This window comes from Petaurus breviceps, unplaced genomic scaffold (assembly GCF_028583685.1).
Source record: "Petaurus breviceps papuanus isolate PSGF00001 unplaced genomic scaffold, PetGlider_PUasm1.0 126, whole genome shotgun sequence".
NCBI lineage: Eukaryota > Metazoa > Chordata > Mammalia > Diprotodontia > Petauridae > Petaurus > Petaurus breviceps.
The window spans coordinates 76,687,130-76,700,359 of record NW_027185655.1 but is presented as its reverse complement, the minus strand read 5'-3'; the positions used below and the strand labels follow the sequence as shown (position 1 = coordinate 76,700,359).

At 37.5% G+C, this 13,230-nt stretch overlaps 1 protein-coding gene across 5 annotated transcripts in view; it reads left to right on the top strand.

The window, feature by feature from the left end:
- Nucleotides 1–13,230, top strand: part of PALLD (palladin, cytoskeletal associated protein) — a 543,092-nt gene that overhangs the window by 11,378 nt on the left and 518,484 nt on the right. For all 5 annotated transcript variants that reach the window (XM_069097213.1, XM_069097225.1, XM_069097232.1 and 2 more), the window contains one exon: nt 9,717–10,794. In XM_069097213.1, coding sequence (XP_068953314.1) covers nt 9,857–10,794 — 938 coding nt within the window. In that variant the 5' untranslated portion in view covers nt 9,717–9,856. The remainder of the gene's footprint in view (nt 1–9,716; nt 10,795–13,230) is intronic.

Sequence of the window (13,230 nt, the reverse complement as noted above, 5' to 3'; positions counted from 1 at the left end):
TCTGGGAAGTCCATAGGCTTCACCAGACTCATAAAGGGGCCCATGATACACACACACACACACACACACACACACACACACACACACACACACGAGTTACAAACACTTGCTCAAGAGTTAATAGTGATGGGGGAAAATGAAAGGTTTGAGACTGCATTGTTTGAGGAATTTCCCCATCCTCACCCCCATAGAGATGCAAAAATGACTTTAATCAATTAAGAAAAAGTTTGTCTGCTAAGTACATGGGTATGGTCACCAAAAAGTACACAATGCAGAGAGGGAAAGTGGGGGGAGGTGTAGAAAGGGGAAGGTTGAAATGAAAAAGTTTCCTTATCACACAATTCAGTCTAGGAAGCTTCATCTTAACATCCCTCCTTGAAGACATTTGTAATACTGTGTTCTAACCACATTCTAGGAGGAATATTGACAAACTGGAATGCATCTAGAGAGCAGAGTGATAAGGCTGGTGAGAGGCCTGGTTGCTATCCTATATGAAAGTTAGCTGAAGGAACTGGGCATGTTTAATTTGGAGAAGAAAAGATTTAAGGCAAGATCTATGTATTTTAAAGGCTTATCATATGGAAGGAGTCAATTGTTTCACTTGGCCACAGAGGGCAGCATTAGGAACAGTAAGCTATGTGACCATGAGCAGGTCATTTCACCTTCTGAGCTCAGTTTCTTCATGTGTAAAATAAAAAAGTTTGACTCAATGGCCTCTAAAGTGTCTCCCAGTTTAAATCTATGATCTTATAATCCTATAAGTTGCAGAGAGAATGATTTAGGCTTGATATCAGGAAAAAAAATACTCAGCAATTGAGATTGTCCTGAAGTGAAATGAACTGGGTCAGGAGTTAGTGGGTTTCCCTCCAGTGATGGAGGGGAATGGCCCCTTGTCAAGGATTTTGGAGAGAGGATTCCAATTAAGGTACAAGTTGGAGTATATAACCCCTGAGGTCCTCTGCCTATATTAAGCATATTATATTATAATGGTACTTACTTGAAATTAAAACTGCCTAATGTTTTTACAATTTGTATTATCTATTTGACACTCACTTTAGAGATTCCAGCTGGGTCTCCTCTCACATTTCATTTTCCCATTCTCCAGCACCACCACAGACTCACCAAGATCTCCATAACCATTTCAGCATGAAACCTCAGGGAAATAATTGGAACTTTTCCAATGATACTTCAGCTCCCATGATGACTGTCTTTTAGGTTTTAGTGTTGAGTGCCATGGAAATCCGTAAATTATAGTTTTCCACTGATGCTGGAAACCAAAATAATTTACCATTTCCTTCTCCAACTCATTTTATAAATGAGCAAACTGAAGCAAACATGGTTAAGTGACTTGCCCAGGGTCACACAGCTAATGTCTGAGACACAATTTAAACTCAGGAAAATCAGTCTTCCTAACTCCAGGCAACTTTCACTGTACCTTCTAGCTGCCACATATTTTTGCCCATGTGCCTTCTGTGAATTCTTTTTAGAGTGTTTATGCAACAAATGGGCTCTTTATTGCTTTCTCCTGATGTTACACAGATACCAATGAATTGATCGTGTGTTGCCAGTTATTTATTCTTCAGTCTCACTATATCATCCATCTGTCTTCATCCCTACATTCTTCTGAAGACATCTCTTATATTTAGATCATCTATATAATTGCCAATTTATAATATTTTGGAGTCTGGTGAAGCCCACCATGCAGCGATCCCATATGCTAAGTACAGGGGATAGCAATACAAAGAATGAAACAATCCCTACTCAGAAGGAGATTATCTTCTAATGTACACATTACATCAAACATATAAATTAAGATAAATATGAGGGCGGCTAGGTGGCGCAGTGAGTAAAGTGCTGGCCCAGGAGTCAGGAAGACCCAAGTTCGGTTCTGGCCTCAGATATTAATACACACACGCGCACACACACACACACACACACACACACACACACATACACACACAAAACTAGCCGTGTAACCTTGGGCAAGTTACTTAACCCAATTGCCCTCCAAAATGCAAAAAAAAAAAAAGATTAAGATAAATATGAACTATTATTATCTTGATTTTGACAAAAGATCTACTCTATAGTCCATACCACTCTGAAAAGCAGCAGGAAAAAAAAAGACATGCCTAAAAACAAAGCACTTTGATTTTTTTTTTTAATTCTCATCTTTGATGACTGGACCAACCAAGTTTGTATTTCTTTACCACTTTTGTGGAATTAGATGGAAAGAAAAACTAATGCTTTCTATAAATTGTGGGAGATTATCTGACCACAAATGTGGAGGGGATAAGCATTTATTAGTACCTACTATAGCTACTATGTGCCTAGTACTATACTAAGTGTGTTGCAAATATTATCTTATTTGATCTTATTGTCTCAGTTACTTTCAGTTTCTAGTCACTAGAACTCTGAAATAGCATGATAGCAATGCTGGGAAACATCCTAGATTCAAGCCAAGAAGAAATGAACCCAGGAAAGAGATAAGCATAATGTTATATTGAGAAAAATGAAGACAGCATAAGAGAGAAAAAAAAACACAGAAATTCCCTTAATACTTTGTTCATTTCATTTTTTTTTTCAAATCTCCAGCTTTGCCCCTATGTATCACCTAAAGTAATTAGGACATACTTTGCATTCTCCAAAAGATATTATTGAATCTTTCATATTTGTCTTCATATTCTAATGAATACAGTGTTCCTCCCATACAGCATCTAGATGACCCTGTGTTCTTGAAGGCTATGCCAATGGAATGCAAGCTTGTTTTTTCTTAACAAAGGTGTCGTTGCACATATTGTTTTCTTAGTTCTGCATTAGTTCAGAGGGTTTTCTCATTTTCCTCTGAAAATAGCCATTTCTTCAGGCAGTAGTGTGTCTGTTTTCCTGCATCCCCTCCAACATTTGTCATTTCCTCTTTTGTCATCTTTGTCAGTCCTGTGGATATGAAGAGGAACCTCAAAGTTGCCTTATTATTCATTTCGCTAATTATTTGTGATTTGGAGCAAATTATCACATGATTATTGAGAGTCTGAATTTCTTCTTTTCATCCTTTGCCCATTCAACAATTATAGAATGACTCTCAGTCTTATAAAATTTGAATCAACTCTTTATGTATTTTGAACATAAGGCCTTTAGTGGTAAAACATTACAAATATTTTCCCAGTTACCTGTTTCCTTTCTAATTTTTACTACATTAGGTTCATGTGTGACAAAACCTTTTTCAGTTTAAATAATCAAAATTGTCCAAATCAAAATCTTCTGTGATCTTCTCTATCCTTTATTTGACATGATTGTTCTTTCACTAAAATAATAAGAAAGAGATGAGTTTGATAAGAGGCATTACTGTTCTAGGGCATCTCTTGGACATGGGACCCACCTAAATCCCCTCCCTCCCAAGTTGCTCTCAATGCCTGACCTGACCCTCTGCCAGCTCTTCTTTCATGAAGCAACGCTACAAGCTAATACACTCTTAATCTAATCTCCCCTAAACCCAGACTCCATGGTTGTCTCAAACTATAAACCTGTGTAGAGGAGATCTTCCCTCAACTATCCTGCCTCAATCTCCCAACTGGATGATCCAAATTATACATTAGATACAAGAGTTAATACTGTTTCTTCATAGTTCCTCTCCCCTACTTTCTTTTGCAATAATGGTGTGTGTTCTTGGACAACATGTCCTCTTATAAGACTCTGCACTCAAGTGGTCAGAGGAATAAGTACAAGAGGCCTGAGTTGGTCCAAATCAAAGCAAGAAGTGAAGAAAAAGACCACTTAGGTCTACACTCACCAAGGTAGTTTCTTCCACCAAGAACACCCTTGGAAATTCTAAATGTATTGATGATATGTTCCTAGAACAGGTAATCTTGTTCACTATGGTCCTAGGTATTCATAACAGACTTTGCTCATAGAGTGGCTCAAATATCATAGTCACCATAAACCTGTTATCAGACATGGCCATAAAATCTTTCCAATTGCTTCTATAGAGCCCAGGGAAAAACAGGTGTGGAGAGAATCACTAGCTATGGTAGCTCACAGCCCCAACTCATTTGCCCTTTGCTAACTGACACCTGACCATCTTTTGGGGATGGAGTTAGTTCACTTGCTTTGCACATGATAACAAAACACTAGCTGACTCTTTCCTGGTAGGTTTGTTTGCTTGGTATTGTTTGAAACTTTTGCCTGATTTTCTCAGCTAGAAATAGCCTATCCTCTATAGACCTCACATAGTACTTTATCTGTAACTTCATTTTCATAATCAAGAGATCTCATCTCATTCTTTACTTTCCCAGATTAAACACTCACCTATATTGCTCGTGTTGCTTCCCTTAGGGTTATATTTGACCCTCCCCTCTCCTTCCTCTCTCTTAAACATAAGTCACCAGTTCCCGTCAAACTACCTCTTTAAAATAGCCGCTATGACCACACCTTTCTTTGTATCCTAACTAGTACCACCCTAGTAATAGTTCACATTTACAGAATACTTTAAACTATTTTATTTTATCCTTTTTTATTTTACTTTATCTGGCTTTATTTTATCCTACCTTCAAGAAGGGTATTACAGGTTAAAAGAATTGACCAAGGTTATGTAGTTAATCAAGCAGAATTTAACCTTCCTGAATCCTAATTCAAAGCTCTAACCACTATATCATGGTACCTTTAATATAGGCCACCTACCTGGTCTATAGCAATAGTCTTCTTTAAGGTCTTCAACCCGACTTTACCCTAATCCATCCTTGATTTTCCTCCAGAATAATAACAATTCTGTTATGAACAAACAAGAGATAGAGCACATTATGAAATTTTTTTATGTTTGAATCCTTTTCCTCTTTGTTTGTTTGTTTGTTTGTTTTGAAGTATAGGTCTAATAGTAGTATTGCTGGGTAAAAGGTATGCCTGTACACACTTTAGTGACTCATGGGGCATAGTTCCAAACAGCTTTTCAGAATAATGGAACTAATTCACATCCTCACTAGCAGAGCAGTGTTTTCCTGCATCCCCTCTAATATTTATCATCTCCTCTTTTGTCATCTTTGCCACTCCTGGCAAAGCCAGAGCCAAATTTATAAGAATACAAGTCATTCTCCAATTGATAAATGGTCAAAGGATATGAACAGGCAGTTTTCAGAGGAAAAAATTAAAGCTATCTATCATCATATGAAAAAATGCTCTAAATCACTATTGATTAGAGAAATGCAAATCAAAACAATTCTGAAGGTCCACATCACACCAATCAGACTGGCTAATATGACAAACATGAAAATGATAAATGTGGGAGAAGATGTGGGAAAGTTGGAACACTAATTCATTGTTTGTGGATCTGTGAGCTGATCCAACCATTCTAGAGAGCAATTTGGAACTATGTCCAAAGGCCTATAAAAATATGTATACCTTTTGACCCAGCAACACCCCTTCTTGGGCTGTATCCCAAAGAGATCATAAAAATGGAAAAGGACCCATGAGTAGAATATTTATAGCAGCTCTCTTTGAGGTGGACAAGAACTAGAAATTGAGGAGATGCCCATCAATTGGGGAAAGCTGAACAAGTTGTAGAATATGAATGTAATGGAATACTATTGTACTATAAGAAATAATGAACAGTAAACTTCAGAAAAATGTGGAAAGATTTGTATGAACTGATGCTGAGTGAAGTGAGCAGAACCAGGAGATCATTGTACACAGTAGTAGCCACAGTCTATGATGACTGATTTTGATAGATTTAGCCGTTCTCAGCAATGCAAAGACCTAAAACAATTCCCAAAAACTCATGATGGAAAATGCCATCCACATCCAGATAAAGATCTGTGGAGTATGAATGTGGAGCAAAGCAGATCTTTTTTTATGTTTTGTTTTTTCTTTCTCATGGTTCCTCCCATTCATTATAATTCTTCTTTACAATGTGACTAATGTGGAAATATGTTTAATAGGAACATATATATATATATGTATATATATATATATATATAAACTATATCAGATTTTAGGCTGTCTTGGAGGGGGAAAGGGTAGAGGGGGGGGAAATTTTAAACTTATGGAAGTAAATGTTGAAAACTAAAAATAAATTAAATGTGTAAAAAATAAAATAAAATAACAATTCTGGTCACATCTCTCCTCTGTTCAAAAAATCTTCAGCAATAACCTAGTACCTCCATAGTCTTATCTCATAGTACTCCATATTCTCTGCTCCCAGTTCCAGTCAAGCTAGAAAACTTTTTGCTCCACAAAATTCTGAACTTCTCTGTGTTGGCTTAGACTGTACCCTGTCCTTGTAATTCCACCTATTCTTCATAGCCTCAATCAAATGCCACCTCCTCAGATTTCACATTACCCTCAGATGTATTTATCCTGTCATATTCTGCATTGTAAGTATATTCATTAACTTCAGATCCCTTTACTATATTCCTTGAGGGGATAGGTTATGTCTTATCTCCTTTTCTGAATTATCATCCATATCTGGTCCCCTAACAAGAGTGCACCCCAACACTCTGCCCTAGGTTCTTTTTTCTCTTATCAATCTCATCAGTCCCAATAAACAATAATAACAATAATAATGAGAAAAATGATCATTAATCATCAATGATTTAGGGAGATCCAGAGTTCTCCCTTTTTCTAAAGTCCTCATTTTTAAACTCCTCCTCTGAAAGATGGGACTAGTAAGATAGGATTTTTCTCCTCAATTAAAGCATTGAGGTGAAACTCCTAGACCAGTGTTTTCTGCTCCAGCTTGGGTGGAGGATATAGATTCTTTGTCTAGATTTCCCCTGTCAGGGTGTGATTTGGAAGTAAATTACATAATCAAAGTTATATCTCTCATTTGAATAGGTCCATCTCTCATTGTAATTTTCATTCTTTCTCAATTTACCACCCTCAGGAACACCCACCCTTCCAGGGGCCTGCTACCATGAGTCATCTTTGGTCCAAGAGAGAAACAGCCAAATGAACATTCCTTTTATTAATAAAATGCTAGCATTAGTAATAAAAAAATGAGTACTTATCCAGAAGTATGTCTCTCAAACTTTTTAAATTTCACAATAACTAACATTTATATAGTTCTTACTATGCACCAGGCACTGTGCTAAACACTTTATAATTATTGTGTCATTCGATCTTCATAATAACTCAAGGAAGTAGGTGCTATTACTATCATTCCCAATTTACAGCCAAGGAAACAGGCAAACAGAGGTTGTGACTTGCCCAGGTTCACACAGCAAAGAAGTATCTGAGGTCACCCTTGAATTCAGGTCTTCTTGAATCTAGGCCCAGCATTCTACCACCTAGCTACTTAAACCCATAGATTTAATTATCATTTCTATTCAGATGCTTCTCAGGTTTATACATCTAACCCTAGTCTCTTTTGAGCTCTAACACCACATCATCAACAGTGCTTGGCACATAGTAAATACTAATTAAATATTTGTTGACTTGATATACTTATTAGCATAGGGAAGGCCATGTCAATAGGTATATCAAATTCAATATTGTCCAAAGTAACTCATTATCTTTCCTCAACAATCTGTCCCTCTTCTGGACCTCCCTAATTCTCTTGAGGCTACCACCACCTTTCTCATTCACAAGTTCATATTCTCAGTGGTATCTTAAATTCATCACCCTCACTTAGCTTCATATATCCTCTCAGTTCCCAAATCCTATCATTTCTATCCCCACAAAATTCCCTGCATCTATCCCCTTCTCTCTATTCAAGCAACCACCACCATTATTCAGGCCTTCATCCCTGTCTTCAAGATTATTTTTAAGAGCCCTCCTATATCGCCTACATGACTCAAGTATCTTCCCCTCTGCAGCCCATCCTCCATTAATCTTAAAAGTGATTTTTCTAGAGCACAGGTATGGTCATGTAAATTCTCCACCAAAAAAAAATAAATAAATGAAAATAATCTCCAGAATTCCCTATTCCTTCTATAATCAAATAAAAACTCCTCCACGTGATATTTTTTAGCCTTCACAACCTGTCTACAAGCTCCATACCTAGCCTTATTGCATGTGACTCCCTATCACTTCCCCAAGCCAGCAGCTTTCTTGCTGTTTCTAACACTTTATCCTTTGAGTCCTCTGACCTTTCCCTGGTTGTATGCCATGCCTGGAATTCATTCCTTCTTCACCACTACATTTTTTAATCCCCAATTTCCTTAAAAACTCAGCTCATGTCACCTTTCTTATCCTCTTAACTATTTGTAACCCTGCTCCTCCATGACCTTGTATTGATTTTGTATATATTATATGCACTTATCTACCTATTTGGTTTGTTCCCCAACAGAATGTAAGCTCCTTCAGAGAAGGATATAATTCATTTTTATCTTTGTACCTCCAGCACCAAGCATAATGCCTCATACGTTGCAGGTGCTTAATAATGTTTGCTGATGCATTATATCAATTTTTTTTATCTCTACCAGTACCTAACACAATGTTCTGAACACAGCAGGTGATGGATAAAGATTTTTATTTTGCTTCTTGAATGTATCTGTGTCTCTAATGACGGATAGATAAACAGATTTTGTTGAAATAGCATTTGCATATGTACTTATCTCTAAAGCTCAAAGAGTGCTCATCATTTGGATTTCCTTCATTCTGAGTCTTCAAGCCTTGCATATACCTGTTTATGGTAGTAAAAGCATCCAGGGGTCAGAGAACTTGTAGAGAACACTCTAGATTGTCATTAATTTTCAAATTGCTATCCAGTCATTTGTGAGAATTTAAAATAACACATAAGTGTAATCAATATTCATGCATTCAATACCCTTAGTAAAAGGAACCAGATATCTCAAGTAGTCACAGGTGAGTAGAATATATAGAGGCATTCTCTCAATCACAACCTCAGAGTTGGAAGGACCTGAAAGGCCATGTAGTCTAATCTAAACCTGAACAAGGATTTACTCTCCAACATTCCTGACAAGTAAGTATCTGATTTCTAGGAAGAGAAAGCTCATTGCCTCCCAAGACATCCATTCCATTTTTTAATAGTGGTAGTTATTATCACATGGAGGCTCTGTTTGCTAACCATCAAAATGAAAAGCAAAAGAGAAATGTCAGGTGCTTAAAGATAGAAAAATTCTATGTGACCCCAAAAGAAGTTGAGAATTGGGACAACTGTAGTATAGTTTATGGTTTGGGCTCAGATGAGGAATGTAGCACCACTAAATCAATCAACAGGAATCTGGCCACCTAACATTAGACAGGGTACCCTTTATTTAGAAGCCAGGTAGTATTCCAAGGAGTGGTACTTATTCCAGTTAATGAATAAAGAAAAGGAAAAATTAAATGTTCTACTATACTTGACTGCTCCCTTTATGGAAAACTTTTTCCCAGTTTCTTCAGAACCAGCTAGGTTTACTCTTGGATTGCCATCAGCCACACACATCTTAAATTAAAGAGAGTGATAAGTGGTAAGCATTAAGACTACACATGCACAATATACATCAGAGTGCTTGCCTTATCAAGGAGGACAGAAGGGAGGGAGGGAGGGAATTTGGAACTCAAGAATTATTAAAAAATTAATATCAAAATTGTCTTTACATGTAATTAAGGAAAACAAAAAAATTCTTTAAAAAAAGTGATGAGCATTGGACATATCTTATCTCATTCTGATGTGTTTCCCAACTTAGTGACCAGTGGTCTGTAGTTGGAGAGCAATCATTCCATGATAAAATGAAGTATTTATTTTACTGTAACATTTTTTTAACAAAGATTATGTTATCTTACAGCCTGCAAGAATGAAGCTGTGAATTTCCAGTATCTCTGAACTTTCCCTTTCTCCCCACAAAAGGGGCTTAACATTGTAAACAACAGAGAGCTTTGTAAAGAGCTTTGTATTTACATTGTAAACACTAGAGCTATTTTGAAAATGTCAGAGACAATTTCCCATGAATCTTTCTATGATAGCCTATCAGATGTTCAGGAAGACACCAGGAATGCTGAGCTCTTCACTGAACTATCTGCCTTTCTAAGCCAGGAAGAAATAAACAAAAGTCTTGACCTGGCTCGAGAAGCCATAGCCAACTCTAAATTGGAAGATTTTGATTCAGAAAAGGAAATCACTCACATTTTTAAAACCTCTCCATCAAGCCTCTGTGAAAAAACTTCCCATAAGGAGGCCAAATTAGATGAGCAGATGACTTCAACAATGCCTCAGGGATACAGACCAACTCAAAGTCTGACTTTATCAAAACAAGAATCCCCAGTCGTCCAAAACAGGAGTATCTCTTCACCTACATCCAAGAGAAAACCCACCGGCTCACCCTTGCTGACTGCCAGTCCCAGCTACATTCGGAGCCTCCGGAAAGCTGAGAGACATGGTCCAAAGGCAGTAAACTCAAGTGCTAATTCCAAACTGGTATATCAAGGGGCCCTTGGGTCCCATAGCCAACTTCGTGACAAGGCAGCTAATCTGATTGAAGAACTCTCTTCCATATTTAGAGAGGCAGCAAAGCCAAGAAATCTAAATCTAAATGGAGAGTCTTCATCACCAGATAGTGGGTACCTGTCTCCAAAGAATCAGCCATCAGCCTTAAGTACTTCAGCCAGTCAGAGCCCAGCTGAAGACCACCCAGAAATGGAGACAGAAGTTAAATTACCTACAACTAAACACATTAATGACTACTGCCAGAAGAACCAGGCCATTACTCAGTCTGGCAGTGGCATCTTACATGAACCACTTCTTGATCCCATGAACCTCCCAGCTGGCCCTAAATTCACCCAGAAATTGCGAAGTCAAGAAGTAGCTGAAGGGAGCAGAGTTTATTTGGAATGCCGAGTCATGGGCAATCCAACTCCTCGGGTCAGGTAAGGACTTACCTTGATTCATATGGCTAATTTTATTTTAAAGTGTGAATGAGAGCTTGGCATTTTGGTCATCTGAGAAACAGAATTCTTGGAGGGCCTAGGACAATGAATAAAAAGGAATTAGTTGATCAGTCTCCCACAGTAACATTATTACAGTTATCCTACCTCCTCTTGGAAGTGTATTTATTGATAGAGTACTCTATGCTCCTGTCTCAGTGGGAAGGAGAAGCACTGAAAATAGGCAGAGCAAAAAAAGACAGATCATGTGCCCTACACACACACACACACACACACACACACACACACACACACACACTCTGTCTCTCCACCACCACCACTACCACAATAACAAAAAAGAACATGCATTTATTAAGCACTGATAAGGTACTCGATACTAGCTTATATGTTGGGGATAGAAAGTCAAAAATAAAACATTCCCTACCCTCAAAGAGCTTAGATTCTATGGTGAGAAAATAACATATATGCAGAGAGATTTTTTTTAAAGTAAATTTCAGGAGAAGGGGCACTAACAACAGAGGTAATTAGGAAAGGCTCCTGTAGGATATGGAACTTTAGCTGAGCCTGGAAGGGACCTACAGGTTCCCAGATAGAGTGATATAATCATAGCAACAGCCTTCATTGTATCTTTCCTACCCTTACCATGAGGAAGCTTTCTCAGTCTGAAACCTATACTGTCAAATGCCAGGCATGTTTCAGGGTTGGATTTATACCATAGAGAGGCAGTATGATATAGTGGATAGAATAAAATCTCATCCTAGACATTTATCAGCTGAGTCTATGCAAGTCATTTAACACAAGTGAACCTATTTTTTCATCTATAAAATGAGGATAATAAAAGCACCTACTTAATAGAATTTTTGCGAATATTAAGAGCATAATCAAAAGAGCACTGGGTTTCGAGCAAGAATACTTGGCTTCAGTCCTACTTCCAGTGATTTTGTGACAATGGGTAAGCCTCTTGGTCAACTTAGACATCACTTAAAACGAGAGGGTTGGACTATATAGCCTCTGAGGTGCCTTCTATTTCCAAGTACATAATCCTTGATTTATATGATTGTTCGACATGTGAATGAGAATATGGCATTTTGTTCATTTGGTGTTTTAGTAGTCTGTTCCTTAAATGAGAGATGATTTTCACTAATAATTCAAGGTCAACAGAACTTTTATCAGGAAGCAGAAACTTCTTCATTTTTCCTAATTTTGATCATGTCTTCCTCAATTAAAATTTGATGAGTTGGCATTTGATCTCCTCTGCATTACCTCTGAATGTCATCCCACTTTAGGATCATCAAAGAGTGAGCCCAACTCACTCTTTTAAGACTTTTCAGACTAGAAAGTGTCTGAAATCAGTGGGGACTTCACAGAATGCCAGCAATAAGAAGAGACACCGAGTAAAATTGTCTCTAGCCTGGATCTCTAGCCTAAAACTACACTAAGCTCAAGAATGTGATGAGGCAACTAGCAGTTTATCCACAGTCCTATTTTATCATGTTGATGGAACATAAAACTAGAAGCTAAATGAAGTTCTCTCCCCACACTCAGAGTGATTTAGCATGCATGGAACTTGGTGCTTCAATCTCATAGTCGGGGAAATGAGATAGTATAGCTTTGTAATAGCTACATCAATTTAGCAAAGTTTCCAAATAAGTCAAGTCAATGAGCATTTATTAAGTGCCTATCCTGTGCCAGGTAACCCTATGGGAACTTAGGGAATGGGGTGAGGTGAGGAAAAGGAAGAAATATCTGATCTGTTGACTCAAAAAGAGATGTAATAACTAGTTAGGATTTCTATTTATATGACACTAAGCAGGGTTGTATTGGTAAATGTTTAACAATGAGTTCCAGGGGGGATATATGTGTGTATACATACATACATACATGTATACATATATATGTGTGTGTATATATATGACATTTTAAACTTTAATCTATGTTATTAATGTTTTCTCCATTACTTTTTAAAGTCTGGACAATAACCAAAAATACTAGTTTAAGCTCTGATATGTAGTGTCTGTCAACTCTCAATGTGTAAATACATTGAAAACTTAACAAGTTAGTTGTTTCAAGTCTGTTAGAGCTGGCACCAGCATACCCCTTATTTTTTTTTTAAGCAATCAAGGTTAAGTAATTTGGTCAAGGTTACATGGCCAGTTATTTCTGGTGTGGTACTGAGTATCTGAGCCCAGATTTGATCCCCAGGTCATCCCGACACTGGAGCCAGTGCTCTTACTCACTGAGCCACCTGGCCACCCCTCAGCATAACCCTTATTAAGGTTTGCAAGCCACTTAACAAACAATAACAGATGATGATAGCTAGCATTTATATAGTGTTTTATTATTTGCAAAGTGCTTTTACAAATAAATTGTTTTATCCTCAACAACCACCACAGGAGATAGGAGCTATTATAATACCCA